Raw genomic sequence first — 27,616 nt, 5'->3', positions numbered from 1 at the left:
CACCAAGAAATTAAAGTGCAATTCACAAAATGACACATCACATACAGTCCCTCCCACCACCAGATCTGCCAGTCTTTTCTTTTCATCATACTCATCACAATAATCCATTAACTTATTCACTCAATAAAAGCAACCACAATAGTGATTTATATTCAATTTTTAAGGAGAACAAAACTTGAAAGAGTGAGAAGATTTGGAACTGCGTGTAACACATTAATTTTTTGAGAAAGTGAATAAAAGAAGTGTAGACGGGAGCGTTTCGCGCACATACAACTCCCAACAAGGCGTGTTATGTACTTTGCGTTAGACCTATTTCTTTTTCTTTTTTCTTTTTCTTTATTTCATTCTTCTCTCTTCCTCATCTATATCCTAACTGGCATCTCAAAAATCACAAAAAACATACTCCTATATATTGAGGTTGCCCTTAAGTACAAATTCAAGAATGATCGAATAGCTTCACAGTATAATAGATAACTACATTAAGCACCTTCATGTGCTTAATTCACTAGTCTAGTAGGTAGTGTTTGGGACAATATAACTACAATAAGTCCCAATAGGCACTATTTAGGGCAAGATAACTATAATAAGCCTCTAAATAACAAAATATATGAAATCTACTAAGATATCTTATACAAAATTACTCTCACATAAAAATTTATACATACTACTTATGTCAACTTATTGTTATGAATAGTAAACACTACTTTTGTGTTCATGCAAATTTATGTAAGAATAATGTCACATGCATGCTTGTTATCTTGATAAATACAAAACACTTTATTGATTGAGTGCAAATAGTTTTATTTTATTTATTTTTTGATTCAACTTGTTCTTACCAATTGATGAAGGTTATGTTCCATCTCAATTAAACTACTAAATTGATAATCAGACATCGCATTTAGGATATATGCTCAACATGTACTATCAGATGCAGATCAAGGAGGCTTTGTGTATAAAATCGACTCTGATCTGATCTAATACCAACTTAAAAAATATTGATCTGATTCAACTAAAAATCTAAACAGATAATTAGACCAAATTAAACATTTTTATGTGTTTATAGTACTATACCCCAGCCCCTTAGCTTGTTGTCAAAACTGTCTTCCCAGTCAAAGAAGGTTAGGGCCTAGGGGTACCCTTATAATAAAGTAATACTAATATAGTATATGCATTGAATTGGGTGCCTAGTTGTAATTAAGTAAGTATTTTTACAGAAAGACTAAATTCCCGCCTCTTAAAGTTTTCATGACCGGTAGCCTCTCGATCTTATATTAGCCAGCAGCTTTTCCTTGGTTGAAAGTGCCAAAAGACACTCCCTCTTTCCCTTTCTTTAATTTTGTGTAAGAGATCAGAAGACCCCAAACAACAACTACTCTCATCTTCTTGGGTCTGGGGATTTGCCATTTACAAACATATATAATGAACATCATATATATATAATATATCGCACATTGCATACACAAATCATATATATCAGCTGATCTGATCTTCTCTGCATTATACTCAAAGCTAGGAATGAAGCGAAGCATAGAAGTTGGTGGCAGAAATAATGATATTGCTTGGATTCATACCGGCCGGCCTGACATTCCTTGTGGCCGCAGCTAACACTCCAAGATCAGAGCCGTTGCATAATCTCGGAACCCAAGAAAGCTAGCTTCTTTCTACTTTATTCCTAAAATAATCCTGCACCCATTGTGATTTGTGAGCTAGTGAGCATTATATTATATTCTTGCTTTCTGTTCTGTCCCGGCCTTCTTTATTTGTGTAAAGGCCTGGCCGGGGTTGATCGAGTTTGTGGTGTCGCCGGAAAAAATGTCTGCGAGGATACTATCTTCTCTTACGGAGGAGCGGGCGGACATGCGCAGCAAGCAGGTTGGGTGCATGACGGGGATATTTCAGCTGTTGGACCGCCACCACTTCCTTATCGGCCGGCGAGTTGCCGGCCACACTAACAAAAAGCTGCTCACTAAAGGTATGTATATATGTTTTATTTTGTTTAGGCAACTAGTATAGTATATAGTATAGATCTTAGTTAAACAATATAATTAAATGAGTTGCACCAACTGGCTAAGGCTCCCCGGCGCTGGAAGAGTAGTTAGCTAGAGTGGTGGCCGGTGGGGTTCGTTGAGAATCATATTGTTCTCACCAAACTCCTAGTCCTTTAGTTGAAATTTTTATGGTACGGTTAAAATGGTGCAACATTTTAATTGTAATTTATTCTATTTAATTTGATGAATTGGAGCCATTAACTCTATCAAGTGTTTGGATGCAATAGAAAAATTCAATTAAGGGAAAACATTATATTTTCAGTTGACGGGTGAATGTAGGCATTTTGGCGGAAAATAACTTCCGTCAAAATTTGATGGAAGTCATTTTCCGCCAACACTCAAAACATGGTTTCCAATGGAAACTAGTTTTTTTTTTTCTTAAATTTTTGATAAATGATATTATTTTTAATATTATTATAAATATTTTTATATTCTAAATAAAATATTTAAAATGTTTAATCATACAATTCTACTCATTTTTCAGAAAATAAACCAAACACTTCAAGACAGTTTGACAGAATGCAACCAAACACTGAAAATGAAAATGTTTTCTAGAAAATTAAATAACTCATTTTCCTACTTTTCAAACGGACCTTAAGTCTATCTAGTCCACAGTCTACACGGATAGTTCAGTTCTGTTAATTTCTGAGTGATAAATTATGGCTAATGACACATGATCAAGTCATGACAGTCACAATGTGGGAATTACATCCAATGTGGTGGACACCTTGTGAGTACCAAGCATCCATCATCCTATAGGGGGCTGAGTCACTGTGATTGAGGTCCCTTTTACTATCACATCCGGCCGGGGTGTGTAAAGGTTTTAGGGGCGAGGAATTTCGCAAATACTCTAAGTCTATTAAAATGAGTTAATGAGACTCAAATTAAATGATTGAGAAGGCATAGTTATTGGAACTTGGAAGGATTCATTGTTTTGCAAAATCCAATTAAGGTTTTTTCTCTAACCTGTTATAAAAATCTTATAATCTAGCGATTTAATCATATGAATTTAAGTAGATATTCGTATATATATGTTTAATTCAATTTTCTTGGGATGTACTAAAAGAAGAACAATAAAGTTTGGTGCATAGCTGTTCATTGCAAGAGAAATTTGACAAGTGCATATGGGCAATCCACACCATTATTCCCATGAAAAAGAAAAAGAACCTTTTTGCATTCTTCACTTTTTTGCCTTTTTGGTCTACAATGCCCATGCGTTTTTCTGATCATAACTCATAAGAAACCACCATAGTTACTACTTACTAATTTATCTCCTTATTTTTCCTGTAATATCAAGGTGCCCACCACAATATGGAGCCCAGAAGTGTGACAAAAACAAAGAAGGTGAGACGATGAAAATCCACACTCACTACCTAAAAGTATGTACGGGGTAAATTCCACTCTGTGACCCTAGCTGATCACAAGGAGTGTCCATAACTGACCGACTCAAACTAAAAAGGTCAATAGGCCCGAACTTGTAACGTTCTGGTTATGACGCCGACAGCCTGACCAACTTAGCTCAGACCGCACAACTTTAAAATGTAGAATTGTGGACTAACATATATGTTTGGTTGGGAAATGCAGGAGAAGAGCGTGCATGAGGGGTTGAAAGGGAAACAAATGGCATCTGACCAATCATCCAAGATATACCCATCATCTCCAACTCCATCAAACCTCTCATCACTTAGCAGATACAGAACTCCTCAGCTGGAATCCCCATCTGATTTTCCTGAAACACCCAAGAAGTCACTGCATTTGGGCAGGCAATCATCACCTGATATCCAAGATGTAGTGAAGGAATCAATGCACCGGGAGGCGCGAAGCGTATCAATCAAATCTGTGGCCAAAGTAGAGGGCAAGATCCATCTACTGAAGCACATTGATTCCCCAAGGCCCTTGAAGCAGCCCGAGAGGAACCCTCCTCGCTTCTCCTGTGACGGGATGGAATCGCGAGAGAGGCTCAAGGCAACCATGAAGCTAAGAGACACCCCAAGGCTATCATTAGACAGTGGCTTAAGGTCCATTAAGAGCTCTGCAGACCAAGATTCAGGCTGTCATCATAAACGATCGTCCAGCGTGGTGGCAAAGCTGATGGGCTTGGAAGGTTTCTTCCCAGATGAACATTCCATTTCAATGTCTTCAAGACAAACTCAACAGGTTTTTCAAAAGGATTCTGGCAATCTGCAATTGAGACCTGCAACTTCAACCTTAAAATCAACCCCAAATTCAAGTAATAAGGTGCCCTCCACTGTTTTTGGCGAAATTGAGAAAAGGGTAACTGAACTTGAGTTCAAGAAATCTGGTAAGGATCTCAGAGCACTCAAGCAAATACTCGAAGCGATGCACAGGACAAAACCAAGATTAGAGTGCCAAAAACCGAACCACCCATCTTCTACCAAATGGGAGACTTACCTTACCAAGAAGTTCAATTCTTCCATTCCAATACCAAAACCGGACAACCATAATGGTAACCCCAAAAGGGTTGCAGGTTCCATTGACAAAGGGCGAGCGAAATTGGGACCTAAGAGAAACAACGTCAAGGAGCCTAGTCGGGGTGTTCCTGTTCCTTCTGCAGAGAAGAAGACCAATGGAAGAACATCAAAATCAGTTCAAGAACACAATCATATCCATGTGAGAAGCCCAGGAGCTTTAAGTCCAAGATTACAAGACAAAAAGCAAGGAAAAGACAAGCTCAGAAGGCATCAAAATAAGCAGCCCAAACCAGGTCCACCACACAGGAGACATAAACCGAAACCTAACAATCTCCAGTATGATGATGACCAAACGAGCGAGACGAGCAGTGAGAAAGGCAACCACACGGCTTCAGTGCAATCAGAACGAAACGATTGCTTGGTCTCAGTGGCCCCAATCGAACAACCAAGCCCTGTCTCCGTGCTCGATGCTGCTTTCTACATCGAGGACTCACCATCTCCTGTCAAAAAGATATCATCACCGTTTAGAGGTACCAATTCAATACTTCCTTGCAAAAACACCATCTCTACATACAAGATTCACCATTTCTTGTGCTATTTGTCACCTTAACAGATGCTAATGAAGCAGAATGGCACACAGACGATTTAGACTGCAGCACAAGAATTCTCGGCTCCGAATACAATCTGGTTCATAAGTTCAGCATACTAAACACTGATCCTGATCATGAAGATTCCATTAACCAAATTGCATGGAAGTGCCAGAGTGACAACTTTGACCATCACTACATCAACAAGGTTGTACTGGCATCAAACATCCTCAAAGATTTAGGTTGTGTCTCAACAACTGAGCTCCATCTGATAAACCCAGAGTTATTCCATGTTCTAGAGCAAACCGAAGGACCCACAGACAAGAACCCACTGCAGTTTGATCAGAAAATGCACAGAAAACTTATATTCGACACAGTGAATGAAATTCTTGCCCACAAGCTACATCTGAAAGGATCTTTAATTCCCAGGAGGAGATGTTTGAGTGGAGAGCAGCTTTTGAAGGAATTATACGCAGAGATAGACTATCTCCAGCCTAAATCAAACAGCTGCAGGCTGGGCATTGAGGATGATGATGAACTGGTTAGCATCTTAACTGCAGATATGAAACATGAATCTGCAGATGATTGGGGAGGAGATGATAGTGAGATTCCAGCATTAGCACTGAGCATTGAGCGCCTAATCTTCAAGGACCTGGTTACTGAGGTGATTAGAGGTGATGGTGAAGAGAGATCAAGGGGGCATTGTAGGCAACTATTCACACAGTAGTAGTGGCTTCAATCTTCAATTCTGGGGTTTATCTAAGTCATAGCATCCTGCACTCATACTTTCTAATGCTTCTTTAGTTATACATGTACCATTTCCATATGTTGTCATCACATATTTGACTCCCAAGCAAAAGAAATTCAATCAAAATATAGTTTTTTAGCATTCCAAGTAGCAGATATGTCCATTCTTAACAATAATTAAAGAGGTTCAAGTGTGCATGTTTTCAATCTCACCCAGTAGCAATCATTATGGATGTCAATTTTAGTCTGAAACAGATGGATTGACCCGATAAGTCCAAAATTTTTTAAGATTAGGTGAAAAATATTAGTCAAATAAGTTCAAAATCAATAAGCTTGATTGCCCGAATAGGCTAGCTTGATAGGCTATTATTTGTGTTCACAAGTAACATTGAACAAAATATATAGGAAATTTATATGTAAGCTATCTTTAGTAATTTTTATTAAATTTTATAAAGAGTTAATTCCAGCAATGGTCCTCCGACTATATTGATTTTTCAAAATTAGACCCCGACTTTTAATTTGGACACTTTAGGTCCCTTGACATTAAATTTCTTTCCAATTGAGGTCCTTTCATCATAATACAATTAATTGAACTTTAAATGAAAGGGTAAACTCGTCCTTTCACCTGCCTATGTATTATTCTTCATATTTCTTCATTGTATAAGCGATATATATGAAGATAATCTCAGTCAAAGTCCTAGAATGTTCCTCACCGTTCCCATTTATTGACTGCTCATGTGTGCGTTTCTCCGTTATTGAGATGTTTACAAGGTATAACAGCGAAATACGAAGGGAGAAATACGACTTTCTCCGTTATTAAAAGTCGAGGACTAATTTTGGAAAATCAGTATAGTCGGAGGACCATTGCTGGAATTAACACTAAATAAAATGTTAACAAATATATTATGAAATAAAATACTTTTATGAAAATCATGGTTGAAAAAATCGCTAGATGCTCCTCGGGCGCTCGGGGGCGCCTAGAGGCATGTGTATTTTTTATTTTATTTTCTAAAAATTTGTTTAACAGTTTTAAATTTTTTAAGACTTGATAATTATAACCTATTTAATACTTTAATAGTTAATACTAAAATATTAAATATTAATCTAAAAAACATATAGAGTTTGAACAATTTAGCGTTATTTCGCTCAAAACACGATGTCGTTTTGAGTGAAATAACTCATTTAAAAAAGAAGGGAACAATAACTAATCGGCCGACCTAGTCGGTGCCTAGGAGGCCTACGTAGGAGGCCTAGGCGGCCAGCCGCCTAGACCACCGATTATGGTGATACGCTAAGCCGCCGGCCAACACCTAGCGCCGATTAATCGGTGTCTAGGCGGGATTTTTGCAACACTGATGAAAATAAATAACGAAAGATAAAAAAATTATTACGGAGTATATTATAGTGTAAATATATTAATATATTATTTTTAGTTAGAGTTTGGAAATAGAGATTTAAATTGATTGAATGATGTATAAGTTTATATTTAATAGTGTAAAAAATGCACTACTTTATTAAAATTGAAAGTTTAGAATGTTAATTTGAAAATGTCAGAAGAGACTTTGAACCTACCCAATAAATCTTACAACTCGAGATTTTAGGATTAGGGCTAAAAATTTTAAACTCGTCTGAAAAAAAAAAAAATCGATTAGCCTAAACCAAATGGGCTTACCTGATTGACATCCTTAGCAATTGTAACTTCCAAAGTCACAAGTTCAAGTGGGTATAACCCGGCGATTTATATCCTACACCACGGCGCGCGTTGCACTATGCGCCCAGATGCAAAACGACGTCGTTTTAATTATTTTTTTTTTTGAAATTTCCCGCCCCAATGAATGACAGTAGTTTTTTCTTTAAAAAAAACCCGCTGTTCAAGAATGTACATAATGTTATACTAGAATACACATAATGTTATACATGAATGTACATAATTATATAACAAAATATACATACTCTTTTTAAAAGATAATACACATAATCTAACATAATACATAATAAACATAAACTTTTAACATAATACACATCAACTCTTAACATAATACACACAAAGTTTCTGATTCGGATGTACATAATTGTATAAAAAGAATGTACATAATTGTATAAAAAATACACATAACTGTATGAACCAATACACATAACGTTGTGAACAAATACACATAACGTTGTAAACAAATACACATAATCTCAGCAACTTTCTACCGCGCCTCCCAACACTATCCCAAAACGACGTCGTTTTGGGAGGCGCGCGATGCACAGTGCTATGTGCGCCGTGGTGTAGGATATAACGATTGGTATAACCTCGGCATCAAAAGTAAAAATCTGACTACATGTCAAATGCTTCCATAGCATAGTGGTAGTGCGTTCGCTTCGTAAGCGAAAGGTTGTGAGTTCAATCCTCACTGGGAGCTTGTATAACATTGTACATAATTATCAAATCTTCTGGGGTGTATTATCTAAATCTTAGCATCCTGCACTCATACTTTCTAATGCATTTATGGAATTATAAAGATAGAGACGCCTCCCAAGCGAAAGAAATTCAATCAGAATATAGTTTTTTTTTTTAGCATTCAAAGTAGCAGATATGTCCATTCTTAGATTCAAGTGTGCATGTTTTAAATTTGATCCAGTATAGAATGCCAAACAATCATTATGGATGTCAATTTTAGTCTAAAATCGATGGATTGAGCTGAAAAGTCCAAAAAAAATTAAGATTAGGATTTAAAAAAAAAAATATTAGCCCAAAATCGATAAGCTTGATTGCCCGAATGGGCTAGCTTGAGAGTCTACTATTATCTATTATAATGTAATATATGTTCATATGTATTTTTCTCAACCTACCGAAACACAAAGAGCTAATGCTAATGCTCCTACACTAGGGTTTGAATATGAGACCACTCGTTTAATTTGATGAGCCACAGCTATGCTGCTCGAGCACAAGGCCGTTGGCGAGAGTCTTCACACTTAAGGCTATTATTTGTGTTCACAAATAACGTTGAGCAAAACATATAGAGAATTTATATATAAGTCCATCTTTAATAATTTTTATTAAATTTTCAAATAAAATTTTCATAAATTTATTACAAAATAAAATACTTTTATGAAAATAAATAACGAAAAATAATAAAATTTATTATAATTATTATATTATAGTGTAAATATATTAATTATTTTTAGTTAAAATTTGAAAATAGAGGTTTAAAGAATTAATTTCACTTTCAAAAGTCGTGGGACCAAAAGTGAAATTAATTCACCTTTTCACTTTTGGTCTCACGACTTTTGAAGTTTTATCACTTTTCGTGCACAACTTTAAAATTTTTCAATTTTGGTGCCTAACTTCTTATTTTTATTAGTTTTGGTCCTTTCAGCTAAATTAACGGCAAAATGTTACCGAATTTTATATTTTTATGGATAAAATCGTCATCCCAAGAAAACATCTTCAATGTCTAAACAAAATTACTATAAAATCATATCTATAGGTGATTGATAGATGAGAATAATGGAGAAGACGGGCAGAAACTAGATACAGATCTATGAGATTTATAGCGTCAACGATTGGTAAACTCTTCTTTTTCTCTTAATGTGATTTTTTTTTTTGTTTAGATATTGAAGATCTTTCCTTGGGATGACAGTTTTTCCCCTAAAATATAAAATTCGGTAATATTTCACTGTCAATTTGACCGGAAGGACCAAACTTGATAAAAATAACAAAGTTAGGAACCAAAATTTAAAAAATTTAAAGTTGTGCATCAAAAGTGATAAGAGCTCTAAAATCGTGGGACCAAAAATAAAATTAATTTGAGGTTTAAATTGATTGAATGATGTATAAGTTTATACTCTGTATTTATTACTGTAAATGCACTAGTTTAGCAAAATTGAAAGTTTAGAATGTTAATTTGAAAATGTCAAAAAAATACTTTAATTTGAGTCTGCCCAATAAATCTTACAACCTAAATAGGCTGGCATTCACATCCTTGGCAAAGTTTGAAAATCACAAGTTCAAGTGGGCATAACCTACCTGGACATGAGGTCCATCATTTAGACAAGAAAAAATCTGATTACATGTCAATTGCTTCCGTAGCATAGTGGTAGTGCGTTCGCTTCGTAAGCGAAAGGTCGCGAGTTCGATCCTCGCCGGGAGCTAAAAAATTTTAAATTGCACAAACACGTCCTCAAGCAACCAAAAGATCAAATTCTTGCCGGGAGGCGGCCCTAATTAAACATGAAACTACAAGTGAATTGCCATTTTAAAAATGCAAAGTTTTCTTGGTCTTACTTTTGCCAATACAGAGAACTAGCCCGCAAGCTAATTAAGTCTGCAATTACTTGCATATCTTTTCAGTTATGAATTACATTTTTAGTTTCCATAACACTCTTATAGTGTTCTCAATAGGCCATGCAATACATTCTTATAGTTTTATGTATCAACGGTTACACTTGTAGTGTTCGTCTCACGATGCACTAGTAAAATCTAGTTTTGAGTGCACATTTCCATATCATCAACGATTTCACCTATAGTTTTTACGCGATGCATGTTCACAGTTCCCACGAGAAGCATGGTTCGCATAAAAAATTTGCTCATATATTTGGATCAAATAGAAACCTAGTTTTTAAGAGAGAATTAGGAACCAATAATAACCGTCAATTTAAGAAGATCTAACAACTTTAAAGTAAGGATAGATGGTAAAAACACAGTGACATTTCTTAAATAACACAAATTAAACTTTAAGTGCATTTAGCAACATTATGGAGTGTACTTAGTAAAACAATAGAGTACATTGCATGATATGTGAAGATGCTGTGAAAATGGTTCATCTTATAGAGTTTATTATTATAATTATAATTATAATTATAATTATTGTTATTATTATTATTATTATTTGTTTGGTTTAATGTTTAGTTTTTTAAGTGTCTTAGAAGTTCACTTTAGAGTTTAGTATTACCTTTATCACTTAGCAATATTATAAAGCATACCCAACAATATTATAAAGTGTATCCAAAGATACTATAAAGTGCATTTTATGTGCAGTGAAAGTGCAATACAATACACTTAGGGTTCACATTTTAGAATCATAGATTTAATTTTTTTAGTTTGGTTTCGGGTCCACTTTTTACTATTTAGGGGTTTAGTATTTATTATTTTTGTGTTTAAATTAATTATTTTTACCACCAGTATATTACATTAATATGAGATTTGTAGAAAATTTTATTTGTAAGAAGTTTCATAGGAAAACGAATATATTGATATAAAAATAATTTAATTTTATGTAAATAAAAATTAATAATGAAGATTAAATTTTAATATTTCAATTTATTCAAAATTTTAATTTTTTAACAATTAAAATTTTTAAATTTTAATTAAAATACACGTGACTTAATTTATTCAAATAAAATAAATTAACATTTGCAATACATAAATAAAATTTTATTAATGTTAATATTTGTTAATAAACTAATAAGTAATTTAATATGCATTTTAATATATACAAAATATAAAAATGGCAATTGTTAGAATATTGCAGACTAGAATAAATTAAAATATTACAAATTTACTTGTTATAATGGTACTTAAATAGACTTTGTGATAAAATGACAAAATGCATGTATATGTAGTAAAATGGTAGTAAATAGTCTTTGTTAAACAACAATAGATTAAGTGTTTAAATTTCATTGGAGCGATGATTGTGATTATTAATATTTTGATTATATTTATTATATAATTATTACAAATTTAAAAGTTTATTTTAATCCTCATAAATAAATACTCCCTAAGTTTTTTTTGGATATACCCAGGATTTTTACCGTCAAAGACAATGATTAATTCCCTCGCGATTTAAAGTTGCTCAAAATTCTTAAAGTCAAAGATTGAATCCTTAACCTTTAATTAAAGATGAATGAGTCATTTCCACTCAATCACAACCTCCGAATTAAATACTCCCTAAGTTCTAAGTTCACAACTTTATAAATCATCTTTTTAAAAACTATATAAAAAAAAATTGATTTGACATTATTTAACAATTAAAAAACTTTATATTGCATACGTTTTTAGCTTTTAGCAACCCTACTACCCTAGAAGAAGTATATTTTGGCTTAAAGGGCAAACTAGCCGCATTTGGTCCCTATCTAGGCCTCGTATTCCTTTCTTACGTACGCATGCAGGTCAGATAAAAAAAGACATCTATCTTCCAAAATCCAAACCCTAATAATAATGTATGATGTTTCTCTTCTTTTTCTTCAACTATTATTATTGATGAATATATTGTAAGTGGAGCAAGTCGACTTAAGAAGTGAAGCAATAAAGACTCGGGGCCCTGGGGTCAAGTCCCGTGCTTGACCTGGGCCGCCTAGGCCATGGCCGAGGTGCTCGGCTTGGGCCTCGGTCGAACCCTGGGCGAGGCCTTGGCCGGCCAACCCGGGGCCCGGGCGCGGTCAAAAGTTTTTATAACCGTTTCCCCCTCTTCAGGGGGCGATTACGGAATTTTGCTAGTAGCCTAGTATAAAAGTCTTAGGGGGGTGTATTCAATCATGACTTTCATAGAATTTTAAAGACTTTTATAAACTTTAAAAGTTTGGAGGTATTCAATTCAAACTTTTAGAGAGTCTTTAAAAGTCAGGCTATATTCAATCAAGATTTTTAAAGATTATTTAAAAGTCGTGTGGTATTCGATTAAGACTTTTAAAGAGTCTTTAAAAGTCATGTGGTATTAAAAAAGTTATGAACTTTTGTAGACTTTTTAATTTTAAGACTTTTGGAGACTTTTCCTTCTCAAATATAAATAGTTGAAATCCAACCATCCACCCCAAGATTTCAAAAAAAAATTTTCTAACAACTTTGAATATTTTCTCTCTCTATTTAAACTCTATTTTCTCTCCCTATTTAAACTTTATAAACCTATTTAAATTCAATAAAATTATATTTTCTTCATTATCCTATATTTTCCTCATACCTAAACTCTACCAATTTTTCTCTCTCTCCTAAACTTTATAATCTTCATCTCTAAATTCGAAATAATATTATTTTTACTTCATTATTGCTAGTTTATATTGATTTTTATTTTTTTCTATGAATTTTTTATCCCTAACTTTCTCTAATTCTCCCTAAATACAAGAACAAAGCAAATTTTTCTATCGTTAAATTTTAGTATATGTTTCATAATATTCATACAAATACTTATATATTTTGATTTTTTTCTTTTATGTTTATATTCGTAATATATATATATATATATATATATATATATATATATATATATATATATATATATATTTTAACAATAAGTTACTACGAATAGCGAACTACTGTTCGCAACAACAATTTGGGATTGCAAACAGTAGCACCTTGTTGTTGTTCACAGTGTAAAATTGCTATTGCAAATAATAGTTCTATGTGTGATGCTTAGCAATATATCAAGTATAATTTTTTTTTATATATTATTAATATTAGATTTTTATTTAAATTTTATGCAACTTGTAATTATATTTTTAAATATTTTATTTGATCAATTATTTTATTATAAATTTTATTGTTCAATATTATTATGAATTTCTAATGAAATAGTTTTTTTTTTGTTGATGTTTATTAATAATATATATAAGTAGTTAGCATATAAGTCTCAACATACTATGGATAAAAATAATAATGTTGAGAATGTTGATGTGGGTGAAGAACTATATAATAAGAAGAATTTTATAATATATTATAAATATTTTGTAAGAAAATTATAAATGATAAGAATCAAAATCATCGAAAGTTTGTAAGGATGTATTCAATTTAGAATTTCAATGACTTTTGTAGACTTTTTAAAATAAAAAGTCGATAAAAGTCTATGAATATTTTTTATATAGAGTTTTATAAAGTTTTAAAAAGTTTTGAACTACTCTATGAAAGTCAATCGAAGTTTATTAAAATCTATCATTTTAAAAGTCTTTAAAATATACTAAAGTCATGATTGAATACACCCCCCTTAGTTATTGTCGCATTAGGACATCATGTTCTACGCTGTCTAAACACTATCCTATTGTAATAGCGTTACATAACATATTTATACGATCTTTTATCTCCGTTATGATACACACATGTCCATGTCTTTTTATATTTTTATCTCGTTTCTTTGTCATTTACCGTATTGTCCTTATTCTTTTATTATCAGGTTTGTTAATTCGAATTTCAGACCTCCCGAGTTAATTAAATCTATCTATTATTATTACTGTTGTTCATTGAATAAATGAGGACCACATGACAGCTAAACTATCTTTTCATTTTGTGACACTAGACTTTATATGCTGCTTCTGCTTCCTCATCGCCTCATTTCAGCATGCATTTTTGCTTTGGATCTGCAGAAAATTATTACTGCAAACCTCTCAACTGTCCCATTCACCCAATTTAAAGCACAGCCTCCTCGTACAACTCGGTTACTCCTTTTGATCTGCATCACTGCATTATCACTCACTTCTCCAACTCACTTTCTATCTAATGCCCTACCTACATTATATTGCATTTCTTTAATCTGCACCATACTTAAACTTATTTAGCTCCATTTGCAGATTCCATGTTAAATATGTAACATTTTCCTATTAACTATTAATTATTATTATAACATTACAATACGTTATGATAATATTAAGTGTGTTATATGGTGCAACACTAATAGCTAGACTTCATTTATGACTAGGATAGGAGTTGGTTAGGGTTTATATATGAGACCTAATGACATATAACTCCACATTGATGGTATGCGGTTATTTAAGGTCCACAATCCAGCCTCTCACTACTTACATCCATTCCTGATACACCATCTAGAGAGAGTACAGTTGAGCATGAGTGAGAGACAAAATGATCCATGCGATTACAACAACAATAATGTTTTTCTTTCTTTCTGTCAAATAAAAAAAAGTAATTTACGAGTTAAGAAATTAGCACAACAGCTAATTTACCATATTTTTTTTACAACCAGTTAATACTATGAGCTGGTCAAACTAGTTAACCACTCATCTATCAACTATATATTAACTAATCACCATTTGCCAAACACCCCCTAGTCTTTCAATTATTTGCAATGTAAATGTAGTCTTTAGTTATTATTAAAGTGTCGTCAGATTTATACCTAAGAGACCAAATTAGCCACTTTATAAATTTAGTCCTTTGACAAATCAAATTCGCCACTCTAATAATAACTAGAAGATTAAATTTACACTTTAAATAATTAAATCGCTAAAAATCTACACTTTGATTATAACTAAAGGATTAAAAGTTTCTTTTCTCTTAAATCTAATATGAGTTAATGAAAAGAACGTACGTGACCAAATTGGCTCTGATCTAAGTTGATGAAAAGAAAGTAACATATGAACATATACGGAAAATGCATAGTGCACTTAAAAGTTTACTGATATTACTCATTTACTCTATTATTTATTATATAATTTGTCAATTTACTAATACTGATGAATATAAAGGATAATGAAGTTATGTCTGTCATTGCAAATTTGTATAAATTTTTTTAAATACATTTAGCATTTTCATATCAGCACAAATTGAGATCAGAAATGAGGTCAAAATTTAAAGCTTATGAAACAATTTTTTTCTTGTAAACATGCACAATGGTGCATTATATTAATACCAGAATGCACCATTTTCACACCCAAAACAAATTATCATAACATAATATATAAATTACTAAAGATAAAATAAAGCTTTTCACCCTTTTCTTTAATTTAACACCAAAAAAAAAAAGCAATCTATATATATATATATAATGTTATGCTTTCATCTTACCAGCATCTATCATATCGAACTGTGGAGTTGCATATATCTTACAGGTTTACTGCTTTGCTTCGACACTGGAATTTGAATGCCATGAGCTTTGTAGATCAGAATTGTCAAACAAGGTAACCTGAAGCAGCTTGATCATGAACTGAAGCAACTGGAAATCAAAGATACAATGCAATATAAGGCCATGATCTTGACGATTGTTGGGCAGAGGCCGATGAAGGGCTAGCTAAGGGTTCAGTATCCTGTTTCTGGAAAATGTGATGGTATAAGAAAATAAACCCTTTATCCTAACAACGATTTTGCTTCCAACCCACATATGATCTCAGAAATTAAAGAACAAGTAGTATTTGAACTGGAGTGAAACTCGATCATTCTGGATCTTTACTTGGGTTGCTCCCAGTGTGGTTATGGGGAGCTAGAAAACGCAACGGCCTGAGAGAATGGGTTGTGAAGTCGTGAATGGGAGGCGGCCGGAGCAAAGCCGGGGAAGGATGCTGCGAACCACCGGAACTCAACATCTGGAAGTTGATGATTTGCCTGGAACTGGGCTCAAACTCCCCGCCGCCAATAATGGTTTGTGGGTGGTGGAAAAAGGAATGGGGCAATCCAGATGGAGAAGATAATGGCAAAACATTAAAGTTGTGGAAATCTTCTGAAACACCTCCGTGATGATGATGATGACGATCCCATCTCAGGAAAGAATTGAACTGCGCTGCATTACCCATCATCAGATTCGGTAGAGAAGAAGAAGAAGAAGAGTTATGTGATCTGGGCAACAGATTAATTTTGTTGGGATTATGTTGATCTTGACTATCATCATTATCGGCTTCTGCTATCTCTTTAGACGACTTGTGGTTGGTGGGTGGCTCGAGGGGAACCCCTTCTTTGACACCATGAGATTCGGCGGCGGCGGTGGCGGCGGCGGCGGCGGAACAAAGCCATTGTTGAAGATTGGGGTTGAAGTTTCCGGTGGGAGGCAGCTGGAGAGGAGGCAGTTCGTCGATTTCATTCTTGGCAACGTTAAGCAACCAATCAACAACTTTACTGGGTTGATTTAGGCCCAGCCGATCTTGGAGGTCGTATAATTGAATAGCAGTGGGCACCGAAAGCCTCACTCGCCGGTCTCTTAATCCTCGGACGGTGCACACTTTGCTGTGCCGATCTTTCCCGCCGAATGCCCGCGACACGCGAACAATCCTCGGATCCTTCAGCCTCGTCCACGCCGATGATGTCGGAGTAGCAGCTATAGCAGCAGAAACCTTATTAAGATTCACATTTCTATGGTCGCTGCTTGTGTTCCCCTCCTCCGGTTTTGTTGTCGCAGAAAAATCTACTTCTGTTGTAATCATCTTATGTCTCTCATGCTTTCTTCCACATCAAATTCTGTATTATATGTATGGCACAAATACAAATTCAATGTTAATTAGTATATCCATATAGGCATAGCTAGTTAGGCATTTAATTATTGCCCAAGGTACTAAATTAAAAAAATCAAATTCAAGGGTAGAAGTAAAATTAGGGATTCATATATATGATATGCAAGGACATTAGAGAGAAAGATTAGTATATAGGACACTGGAAATTTAATAACGGATCCGATACAGAGAAGATTAGTATAGACGACACTGGAAATTTAATAACCCATCTGGTACAGAGAAGATTAATAACGGATCTTGACACAGAATTGAAGAAAAAGGACTTAGGTAGGTAGTATATGAAACACTACACTTTAATTTGAGCAAATAATCTATCAAGTCAAACAAAAATAGGGTTTGGATCTGGAGACTCACATGATCTGATCTGATGGAGTAGCAGAAAAGTTGGCCTGGGGGGTTTGGTCTCTAATTACTTAGCCGCCCAAGCTAAGCTAAGGTAGATGAGATGAGATGAGAGAGATGATAGGGTTTCCATTTCACACAATATAATGAATAATGAGGGAGGGCATATAAAGTGAGGGAGATGAGATGAGAGGAGAATTAAAGATGCTGGAGTCCAAAATACAGTACAGACCAAGCAATGAAGCTCCACTGGGAAGAAGCTAAGGGCAAGGAGAGAATGAAAGCAATGGAGGAAATGCCGCCACGTGGAACCGGGCATCTGAGAGAAAGATAAGTGTAATGTAATGTGGGAGTCAATATATATCTTATCACGCTTGAGAATTGAAGCTGAGCTATCATGCAGACTATTTGATCATGCTTATAATAATAAGCGCAGTTATGTACAAACAAATAAAGCAGGGTTTTTCCCTCTTCTGGGAATCCAAAATATAATGGTGTTTGACTGTTAGTGTGAGAGGAGAGGAGATGAGAGGGTGATTAATTAAGAAGGTGATTATTATTTAATTTGAGCATGCATGGGGGACCATTGGCTTAGAAAAGTTGGCGTAAATGCTTTATCGACAACTACAAAAGCCATTCATGTTGAATTATTCATATGAATTCACATGGGGTTGACAGATTCATGCCTTGCCATTTAGGGATTTATGCTACTTTCTTTGCATCACAACTAAACTTCTTTCCTTAACAGTACACAACTCATTGCCCTAGCTAAGCTACTAGATAGCTACTCCCAAAATTTTCATTTTCAATCACTCATTCATGCATTATTATATTCATCCCCACCAAAGAATATAATTATGATTATTGGATTAACAACCACATTATCATCCCACCAATCACCTAGATAGCTAGGCTACTTTGACCTTTGGATTTCAATCCCTTCCAAATTCAAATAAAACTAACCCTAGCTAGTTGGTATATATTTAGGAACAAAATTAGGTATTTTTAGGCTATAATGGATCGGTAAGTTAAAAAAAAATACAAGAGGTTTTAAGCCATCTAGAGGTGCATAAAAAACATGTAGCCTAAGATGGAGAAATACTACATGATTTCTAGTCATTCAATCATCACATTAATTGAATTGATTAGTCTTTCAATGAATACGCATTTATATGCTTGACTATTGTTACCTTACACAATACCAAATTTCAAATGAAGTACTTAATACCATGTCAAAAGTTATATATAACTAGTAGCTAAAATGCATCATTATTTTCTTATACTTATTTAGTAGCCATTATCACATTTTAATTTTCCAAACAAAATAACAACTACAAAAAGCCAATCACATTAAGATCTCATATAGCTTGGATTGGTTTGATATAAATAATTTCAATTCCATAACTAATTGTATCATTATATTCATGATTTTTAAAATAAAATCTCAATTCAAATCTTGAGACAATTTTTTTTTTTAATGCAATCTTGAGACAATTCAATTTAACTATAAAACTAAAAATAACAAGGCAATATATATATATATATATATATAGAAGTTGACAGCTAGAGATAGGGTAGGTAAATTCCAATCTAGACTTACTGTCTATAAAAAGATGAAACTTATAACTTGTTATTAAATTATATTTGAAATCCACTAACATTCTTGATATGACTTATGTGCACAATATTCTAGTAGTAACAAGTACAAAGCAATGCAGACAAGAAAGAAAATAAATTGCAATTAGATAAAACTAATGATGAGGGTATGGTGTAATGTTGATATAAACGATAGGTACATGAAAGAGACATACATATATATATAGAATGAAAGCTAAGAAGAGTACATAACATAGGTGAGGGACCAAACTCATAATCGTTTAAAACACCCACTACCCTAGGGAGAGGACCACTTCCACTTTCTTGCAGAGGTATTTTCACAAATCCACATGAATATGAATACTAATATACGGAGTATAAATCTACTCATTCATATATATATATATATATATATATATATATATATATATATTAGCCTAGCTTTCTTATTATTGCAACCCAAATTTCATTCAATTCATTTCCGTAAATTTTATTGCCTGCTCAATAATATTGAGACTAAATAATTGTATGGTATAAGTAAATAAATATCTTTGCAGTGTTGGAGTTTCTATCGACATGATCTACAATGAAGCAAAACTATTGGCTAGAGTACTTAATTGTAATTTAAAAAAAAAAAAAACACACAGAAGCAAGCCTACTTGATTACTGTGTTGAAAATGTGATAGACTACTTCTCATTCAGTAAAACTATATAAACATGGGAAGGGAAAAAAAGTATGAGGACTATTTCTATGGTACATTAATGCGTTTACAACTTTACTTTCACCTTATAGTATATTATATGGTTATTTATTTTAACAAAGAGTTTATTATATATTTATATATAAACTTAATTTAGCCCGGCTACAACAATAGGTTATAAGAATGAAAGATGAAAAGAATTGAATTATAACGGTTAGGAATAAATGTTTAAATAAATTTTGATTATGCATTGTAAAATTAGAGTTATAAAATAAATCCTCAAAATTTTCCTTGTAATATTTAATTAGTATAATATAAATCAAATTCAAGTAGCATTGCAAAATTGTAAAGTATCAAAGAATAGGGAGACTTCAATGTAGTACGGAGTACAAGCTTAGTGATGACATAATGTTGATTTCATCAAGTAGTAAGGGTTTAATTTATAGCAACAAGAGTTACTCAAGAACAAGCTAAGACCTGGGAGATGACACAATTTTTTACGTTTGCAAATTGCAATAGTAAGAGTTAAGTAGTAGCGCACTAGCTTGAGGATAGTAAAACCTCGAGAATAGTAAGAGTTACATGTAATAGAAGTAGAAGACACAACAAGAGTTGAGAAGTACTGAAGGGGGATCACATCAAAACGTGATGTTGACTGCTATGCAAATATAAGAAAATAAAGTTGTGTCTTTGCTATTAACTATAATTTTTGGTGTAATGGTAAGCGCTTGATAGATCCTGACAATTGGTATCAGAGCATGTCATGGGTTGAAATTTCACTAAAAACATGTTGTGAAAATGTGACGATGACTGCTACGCAAGTATAAATAAATAAATTAAGTTGTACTTTCGCTATTAGCTATAGCTTTTGGCTTAGTGGGAATAATAAGACTTTACTCGTAGTAGAGTTTTAGAGCCTGCAGTAGAAGTCCTCAAGGCAAAAGCAATAAGAGTTTTGGTAACAACAGAAGATTTGTCAAGGACAAACATTCTATGTTCTAAGTTTTCAAAAAAAAAAAAAAAAAAAAAAAAACATTCTATGTTCTAAGAGCAACATTATCAATTGGGGATATTAAGGGGGGAATGTAAGAGTAATTAAGAAAGAGAATGTGGGAGGGGATAGAAAAATAATTATTTAAAAGAATATATATATTGTGTCGGGCGCGCTGTCAACGTGCCTGACCCGCCACACGGGCGTGTGCACTGCACGCGCCCGTGTGGCATTTGGCTGTGCGCATGTCTTTAATGGAGGGGTGACCGGCGTGATAAATTTTGGTACTAAAATAATAGTCGTGGATGAAAATTGGTACTAAAATAATAGTTGTGGACGAAAATTGGTATAAATTAAATATGTGGACCAAAACTGTCGTTTTGCTAATACTCGTGGAACCAAAATTGGTATTTACTCTTTAAATAATTATACTCATGAGGATGTAGATAAAATGGCGTAAGTCTTTTTTTTTTTTTTCTTAATCTCAAAGAAACCCACAAGTACTTAAATATTTTTCCCTTTGCACAATACTTTCAGGCCTCAGAAAAGTCATAATATAATAAACTCTATATACTCCATAAGCTATTTGATTCTTTAGAATCTAGATCTTTCAATGCTTTTTAAAGATATATACTATATCCAAATAAACCAGTCAAGTTGTATTCACAAAGATTTGATCCTTAAAAAATCTATCAAAAAAGATATTTGAGTTGCATGTTGAACGTGAATACAAAGCTACCATATAATTGCAAAAGTATCAAACTCTTTAAGCATCTTCTTCATATAAGCCAGAGTAGAAGTCAATTTGGTTATTCTATACTTTTAGAACTTCCCTTCATCACGTCTTCTAATAATCTAGAGTACATTTAGCTCCCAAGCCATTACTATATTTAATTAGTTTTACAAGTTTTTCAAAATACGAAAAATCATCATTAGAACTAAAGGGCGTTTTTATTTGGTTTGGAAAGGCCGATTGCATATATTGCTTTGAGCTCAAAGGCTTCAAGAAGTTTAAGTGTGCTAGTTCACACTTTAATTAAAGAACGGGTTGATTTGGCATCTTTCGAGTTTCGACCATTAAAATAAAGACTCCACACACTTTAGAATGGTCAAATTGCAATTGTGACTTAAGAAACTAATTTGACAGTTTATTGAAATTATATATAGTGCCCCGTTTGCAAGCCTTGTGCGCGTAAGTTGGCTCATTAGCGCAACCTTGCCTTTTGGGATCGAATAATGAACCAAATGAACTATAATAGGTTGCTTAGGCCTTGCCTAATTGGAGATGGATTCATGATATAACCATGTTTCAAATATGGAGTAGAGTTCTATTTGATAATAGATAATGCCCTGTTTGGTAAAAAATTGGCCTATAGACCAATTTTGACTTTGACCACTATTAATTGTTTGATTTAGTTAAAATATCACTATAAGTGTTTGGTTAATTAGCTTTTTGCAACTCCAAAAGGCTAAAATTCAAAAAGCTACTCCAAACAACTTTTTCAATTAGCTTTTTGAGAAAAGAAATTATACCAAATATCTATCAGCTAACAACTAATTTACCAAACACTTTTCTACAATCAACTAATGTTATCAACTATTTATACCCTTTGATTAACACAATCAGCTAACAGCCATTTTACCAAACAAGGCCAATGTAGTGTAGTTTGTTGAGTCTAATTCGTTTTTGTTGTTTTTGAATACTATTGAATATAATCTATTACAATGCAGTATCTACTTTCTCAACCTATTGAAGCAGAAAGAGTCTATACCGCCTCCACTGAGGCTCAGCTCGAACCCACAACCTCCCATATGGGGAACAACTTGGTGCACTAGACCAATTGACTTTTTGGTGTTGTGGTTACCTTGGGTTTAGTAGGCTGTTAGCTTTATTTTTGTAGTATAAATAATTTCGTTGTGTAATGCAAAATCATTAGTTCTTTCACCTATCTACACTATTAGCATTTGCATTTCAAACAAGAGTTTTGTTCTTAGTCTTATGCATTGTTAGTTAATTGTGAGGCTTGTTTATTAGCTTTTGTTCTAGCCGATTATATATATTGTGAATAAGCTAGGGTATATATAACATGTTTTGTCCTTTTGTAATTCAAACAATTTTGATAAATGAATGTGTTTTGTGTGATCATTCAAAAAATAAGTGTGTCAAACTCCAGCTTCAACCTTCCCAAAATATTCAAACAATCAACCATGCCATTCCATAAAGTTTGCAAGCTTTACCCAGGGAATGACATGTCAAATGGTCTCCATTGAAGCAAGCAACAACAACCCGTCTACCATGCATGTCTATATATAGAAATTCTATTTTGAGATATGAAAGACCATATATGCCTTTAACATGGAGATCGAGATTAGATAAGAAAATAGTTACACAAGAGTGACCAATCATAGAACTTGTAGGAACCGAGTCACCATTAATGACCACTACTGGAAATTATGAAATTTCTGACTACCTTAAAGTTATCTTAAATCAAGTTAATACCAAAAATTGGTCGTAAATAGCAACAAAGGTTTTTCCGGATATCAAAAGTGGTCGGAACAAGGCTTTCAACTTGATTTAAGATCAATTTCGGGTGGTCGGAAATTTCATAATTTCCAGTAGTGAACAGGAAAACCATAAACTTTTGTAGCAGCAACATAGAGCAATAGGTGGCGTTGATGATGAGATAATTCAAGAAGTTTCACAATTAGTACCACCAATCTCGCAAGAAAGTGATGCGTCCCAAAATACACAAGTTTTCTTAGCAGGACAATATGAGAAAATTTAAAGATAATGAGGAAGAATATGAAAAAGTTAGTATGTTATAATTGCAAGAAGCTAAGGCACTTCAAAATTCCATTACCATGCGAAATGCACCGCAAGGTCTCCGCGCGTCTCCAGACATGCGGAGTACTTAGTGCATTCGTAAAGTAATTGTGGTGCATTCTCTCAATTTGACATGTTGGAGTAGTGCGGTGCATTGATGGAGTAATTGTGATGCACTCGTTCAGTTCGACTTGCTAGAGTAGTGCGATGCATTGATGCAGTAATTGTGATGCACTCGTTTAGTTCGACTTGCTGGAGTAGTGCGGTGCATTTAGAGGTGGCAATTATTGATACGACCTGTTAACAGTACCACGAAACAAGACATGGATAGGGATGGCAATGTGCCCCATCCCCGTTGGGGATCTCCGCCCCCGTAGGGGATGGGGACGGGGACGGGAAAAAATTTCGGGGATCGGGGACGGGGATGGGGAATTTCACAAACTCCCCGGCGGGGACGGGGACGGGGACGGGGATACCACTCCCCGCCCCGCCCCGCCCCCGAAAAAAAAATTTAAAATAAATAAATATATAATATATATAGAATATTATTTTAGGATTAGGAAATAGAATATTTGAATGTGTATACATTGGAATAATACGTGTACTGTAGTAATGTGTGTATAACAACAATAAGTAACAACAATAAGTCAATATAATTTATAATGTTTGAATGATAAACTATTTTTAGTATATATTTGCTCTTTCGGATTGGAATTTGAACTTCATTAGTTCGTATGTTATTAAAAATAGTTGAATTTTAATTGTCATTTTAATTGTTTTCTTTTTATTTCTACTAGTTTCACACTTTAACTATGAGTTGACCGGGGATGGGGATTCCCCGTCCCCGCCAAATTCCCCGCGGGGACGGGGATGGGGAATTTTTTCAAGTCCCCGCCCCGCCCCGTTGCCATCCCTAGACATGGAAATAACGGGTTAGTGTTTTGTCTTTACGTTAACCCGTTATGTTTTGTGTCTTTAACGGGTTAACCCGTTAAACCTATTAAGAATATGTCTAACCCGTTAATATTATTGTGTTAACCCGTTTACACGAACCATTTACAAAACATTTTTATATGAAATTTGAATTTGTATTGTGTTCAAGTTTTTTTTTTTCTAAAAACTATAGACTTCTTTAATTATGATTTTTGGATGTTATTTTATCGTTTAATGAATGTTATGAATTGAATTTTTTTAGTTTGTTTGATTGATTGAATTGTAGGTTTTTTTTTTTATAACTTAACTTCAACCAACTATCATGTAGTGTGATGTCTCGATTATCATTACAAATGGATGGTCATAGTTTCGCATTTTTTTGGACTGAAAATGTTTGAGAAAGTATAGAACAGATACTATCTTGTAAAGAATCATGATTATTTAAAATATATATATATATATATATATATATATATATATATATATATATATATATATATTACTTAACTTCAAATTTTAGTAATTTTTTTAATATATTAATATGTTTAGCGAGTTTAATGGATTTATTCAGTATTTGAGATTTTAAGAAATTAAAAATTGTAGAAACAATGACATCTTGAGGTTGCTATTTACTAACGTCTATAGGTTACAATTGTTACGTTCTATGCTTCAAGCAAGTCTCCAACAATAAATTAAAATTACAAGACTATCAATATTGAACGACGACAAATATTTACGATAAAATTTTAATTGATAATTTGATTAATTTGTACTATAATTTGATAACCAGGACTATGTGGTCCAATGGTACCCGGGTTGGACTTCCATTTGGAAGGTTGTGAGTTCAAGCCTCAGTGGAGGCATTATTAGCTCTTTGTGTTTCAATAGGTTGAGAAAGTATATGAACAGATACTACTATGTAATAGAGCTAGTAGCATTCAAAAAAAAAAAAAAAAGTACTATAATTTGATAACTTTTATTTTTACTACTTAATCAACAATATAAATAGGATTTTCATGACTACAATTCTATGATTGCAATTGAAAATAAGATTTATATACAACCGTATATATATATACACACACAATTTTAAAAAAAAAAAAAATATTGCATTTTAAAAATAAAAAGTAGCAAAATACATACAACCGTGAGTTAAAAAGTGATGTTTAAGTGTAGTATTAGGGTCTCCATCAGCAAGTACAGCGGCCACTACAATAATCAGCTACTGGGGCACCAGAAGGCTAGGGGTCAACCTAGCACAATCACACCAGACAGGAAACCACGATAGGGAAAGCAAATTAAAGAATCAACAACTTTTTTTGGTGAATATCGAAATTACTCTACTATTCTTTTGTTTTGTTTTGTTTTGTTTTTTTTTTTTTTTTTTTTTTTGTGTGAGTTTAAATTTTATGCAGTGCACATCTTTAAATAATAGCTACAAATTTATCTTTTGGAGTGTTTGGTAAATAGCTGTTAGCTGATTGGATTAGTGAGTTTGACTAGTTGATAACATTAGTTAATTGTAGAAGGTAAATTAGCTATTAGCTTATTATATGCAAAATTATTTTCTCATAAATCTTATAAAAAAAAACTGTTTTGAACACCTTTTTAAATTTTAACATTTTAGAGCAATAAGCTATTACAAAAAGTTAATTAATCAAACACTCACATTGATTATTTAACCAAATCAAACAGCTGGTCAAATAAACCAAAATTAACTTATAAGCTAACTATATAGGGGAAAAAAATCTGTTTTCTATTCTACCCCATAATGATATTTTATTGGAACAATTTTAATTATTTTATTTTTTATTTCCTGATGTGATAATTTATTAATAGTTGTAATAGGTGGTACATTATTTTTTTTTTCCTTCTTTTCTTTTCATTCAATTGGTGAAAGTATTATTCTCCAGAAGGATATATATTTACTTTATTTAGTATTTTTCCAGTCTTATTAAGCAGATATGGACATCTCGAGGAACTAAAGCAGCAAAAAGATGCACGCGAGTCTAGCTAGGTTTATTAATGCACTATGTAGTTATGTACTCTTTTGTCCACACTTATTTGGAGATTAACTTTATTTTTAAGAAGTCATGATCATTTGGGCCAAAGAAACGGAATAATTTTAAAAAAATGAAAAACAAAAAACAAAAAAACAAAAACAAAAAAAAAACAAAAACAAAAACAAAACAAATTGTATCTTTGTGTACTTTTTTTTTTTGACATTCAAAACTGGCAAATTATGCTGTGCATCCGTATGCACTATGCATGGTGCATACGAATGCAAAAACGACGTCGTTTTATTAAAAACGCGCGTCTCCCCTTAAAAATAAAAAAAATTCAGGTTCGATTCCCAGCAACAACATATGAACTAAAATTCCAGAATCGATGAACTATAATTCCATCGATGAACTAAAATTCCAGAATCTAATCGATGAACTAAAATTCCAGAATCTAATCGATGAACTAAAAATTCCAGAATGAATGAACTAAAATTCCATAATCTATGAACTAAAATTTCAGAATCGATGAACTACAATTCCAGAATCGATGAACTATAATTCCATAATCTATGAACTAAAATTCCAGAATGAATGAACAACATAATGTTGTTCCTGGGAATCGAACCTGAATTTTTTTTTAAAGGGGAGACGCGCGTTTTTAATAAAACGACGTCGTTTTTGCGTCCGTATGCACCATGCATGGTGCATAAGGATGCACAGCATAACTACTCTTCAAAACTCTGAACCTCTATTTTGAAGTGCATTGGGACGTATCCATAAAATTATCTGAATGGGTGAAATTTAAATAACGTTAGAAATGTCAATGACAAAATATCAAACAATCATAATAAGGTTAAAATACAAAATACATTATAAATTACAATAGAATGTTTTTTTTTTTTTTTTTGATATATTACATGATAATTAGGGTCGGAACAAAAAAATACTTAAGTATGGTGAAAATGTGAAAATATTTATGACAAAATATGAACCATAATCAATTAGATAAAATAATTTTTTTTTTTTTGAAAGTTACTGGTCCTATTACATTGTAGTATCTGTTCATATACTTTCTCAACCTGCTGAAACACAAAAAACCAATAACGCCTCCACTGAGGCTCGAACTCATAATCTTCCAAATGAAAGTCTAACCCAGGTACCATTAGACCACATAGTCCTGGTAATTAGATAAAATAATTTGAATAACATT

The 27,616-nt window shown here is 33.2% G+C and overlaps 2 protein-coding genes and 2 non-coding genes across 8 annotated transcripts; 3 read left to right on the top strand and 1 right to left on the bottom strand.

Moving 5' to 3' along the window:
- Positions 1–1,310: 1,310 nt before the first annotated feature.
- On the top strand, positions 1,311–8,332 carry LOC109153612 (protein LONGIFOLIA 1-like). 3 transcript variants are annotated; one of them, XM_019301464.1, is made up of 5 exons: positions 1,311–1,972; positions 3,346–3,392; positions 3,633–5,010; positions 5,094–5,835; positions 8,288–8,332. In XM_019301464.1, the coding sequence occupies exons 1-4, from the start codon at positions 1,813–1,815 to the stop codon at positions 5,792–5,794; spliced, it is 2,286 nt and encodes a 761-aa protein (XP_019157009.1). In that variant the 5' UTR covers positions 1,311–1,812; the 3' UTR covers positions 5,795–5,835; positions 8,288–8,332. The 3 variants fall into 3 exon arrangements, with proteins under 3 accessions (XP_019157009.1, XP_019157011.1, XP_019157008.1); XM_019301466.1 differs by lacking the exon at positions 8,288–8,332 and having other exon boundaries at positions 3,633–4,875; positions 4,918–5,010; positions 5,094–5,956; XM_019301463.1 differs by lacking the exon at positions 8,288–8,332 and having other exon boundaries at positions 5,094–5,956.
- TRNAT-CGU lies at positions 8,151–8,222 on the top strand. The gene has a single exon. It is a non-coding gene; the product is annotated as a tRNA-Thr (tRNA).
- A 1,550-nt stretch (positions 8,333–9,882) lies between the features above and the next one.
- TRNAT-CGU lies at positions 9,883–9,954 on the top strand. Its single transcript has one exon. It is a non-coding gene; the product is annotated as a tRNA-Thr (tRNA).
- Positions 9,955–15,858: 5,904 nt separating this feature from the next.
- On the bottom strand, positions 15,859–17,739 carry LOC109153641 (transcription factor TCP13-like). Of its 3 annotated transcripts, XM_019301501.1 has the most exons (3): positions 17,371–17,739; positions 16,508–16,963; positions 15,859–16,468 (listed from the first exon to the last, which is right to left on the bottom strand). In XM_019301501.1, exons 2-3 carry the CDS (start codon positions 16,927–16,929, stop codon positions 15,949–15,951), a joined length of 942 nt encoding a protein of 313 aa, XP_019157046.1. In that variant the 5' UTR covers positions 16,930–16,963; positions 17,371–17,739; the 3' UTR covers positions 15,859–15,948. The 3 variants fall into 3 exon arrangements, with proteins under 3 accessions (XP_019157046.1, XP_019157045.1, XP_019157044.1); XM_019301500.1 differs by having other exon boundaries at positions 15,859–16,988; positions 17,372–17,738; XM_019301499.1 differs by having other exon boundaries at positions 15,860–16,963; positions 17,371–17,737.
- Positions 17,740–27,616: the final 9,877 nt, after the last annotated feature.

The sequence above is a fragment of the Ipomoea nil genome, unplaced genomic scaffold, assembly GCF_001879475.1.
Source record: "Ipomoea nil cultivar Tokyo-kokei standard unplaced genomic scaffold, Asagao_1.1 scaffold2516, whole genome shotgun sequence".
NCBI lineage: Eukaryota > Viridiplantae > Streptophyta > Magnoliopsida > Solanales > Convolvulaceae > Ipomoea > Ipomoea nil.
Note: the sequence above shows the minus strand (reverse complement) of the source record. Positions and strands in the feature narration are given on the sequence as shown.

What these genes read in the sequence shown, in the direction of transcription:
- LOC109153612 (XM_019301464.1), top strand. Translation starts at nt 1,813, where the DNA reads ATGTCTGCGAGGATACTATCTTCTCTTACGGAGGAGCGGGCGGACATG. An exon ending in CAAAAAGCTGCTCACTAAAG is followed by an intron (nt 1,973 to 3,345) that starts GTATGTATATAT and finishes TGTAATATCAAG; the next exon opens with GTGCCCACCACAATATGGAG. An exon ending in GATATCATCACCGTTTAGAG is followed by an intron (nt 5,011 to 5,093) that starts GTACCAATTCAA and finishes TCACCTTAACAG; the next exon opens with ATGCTAATGAAGCAGAATGG.
- LOC109153641 (XM_019301500.1), bottom strand. Translation starts at nt 16,929, where the DNA reads ATGATTACAACAGAAGTAGATTTTTCTGCGACAACAAAACCGGAGGAG.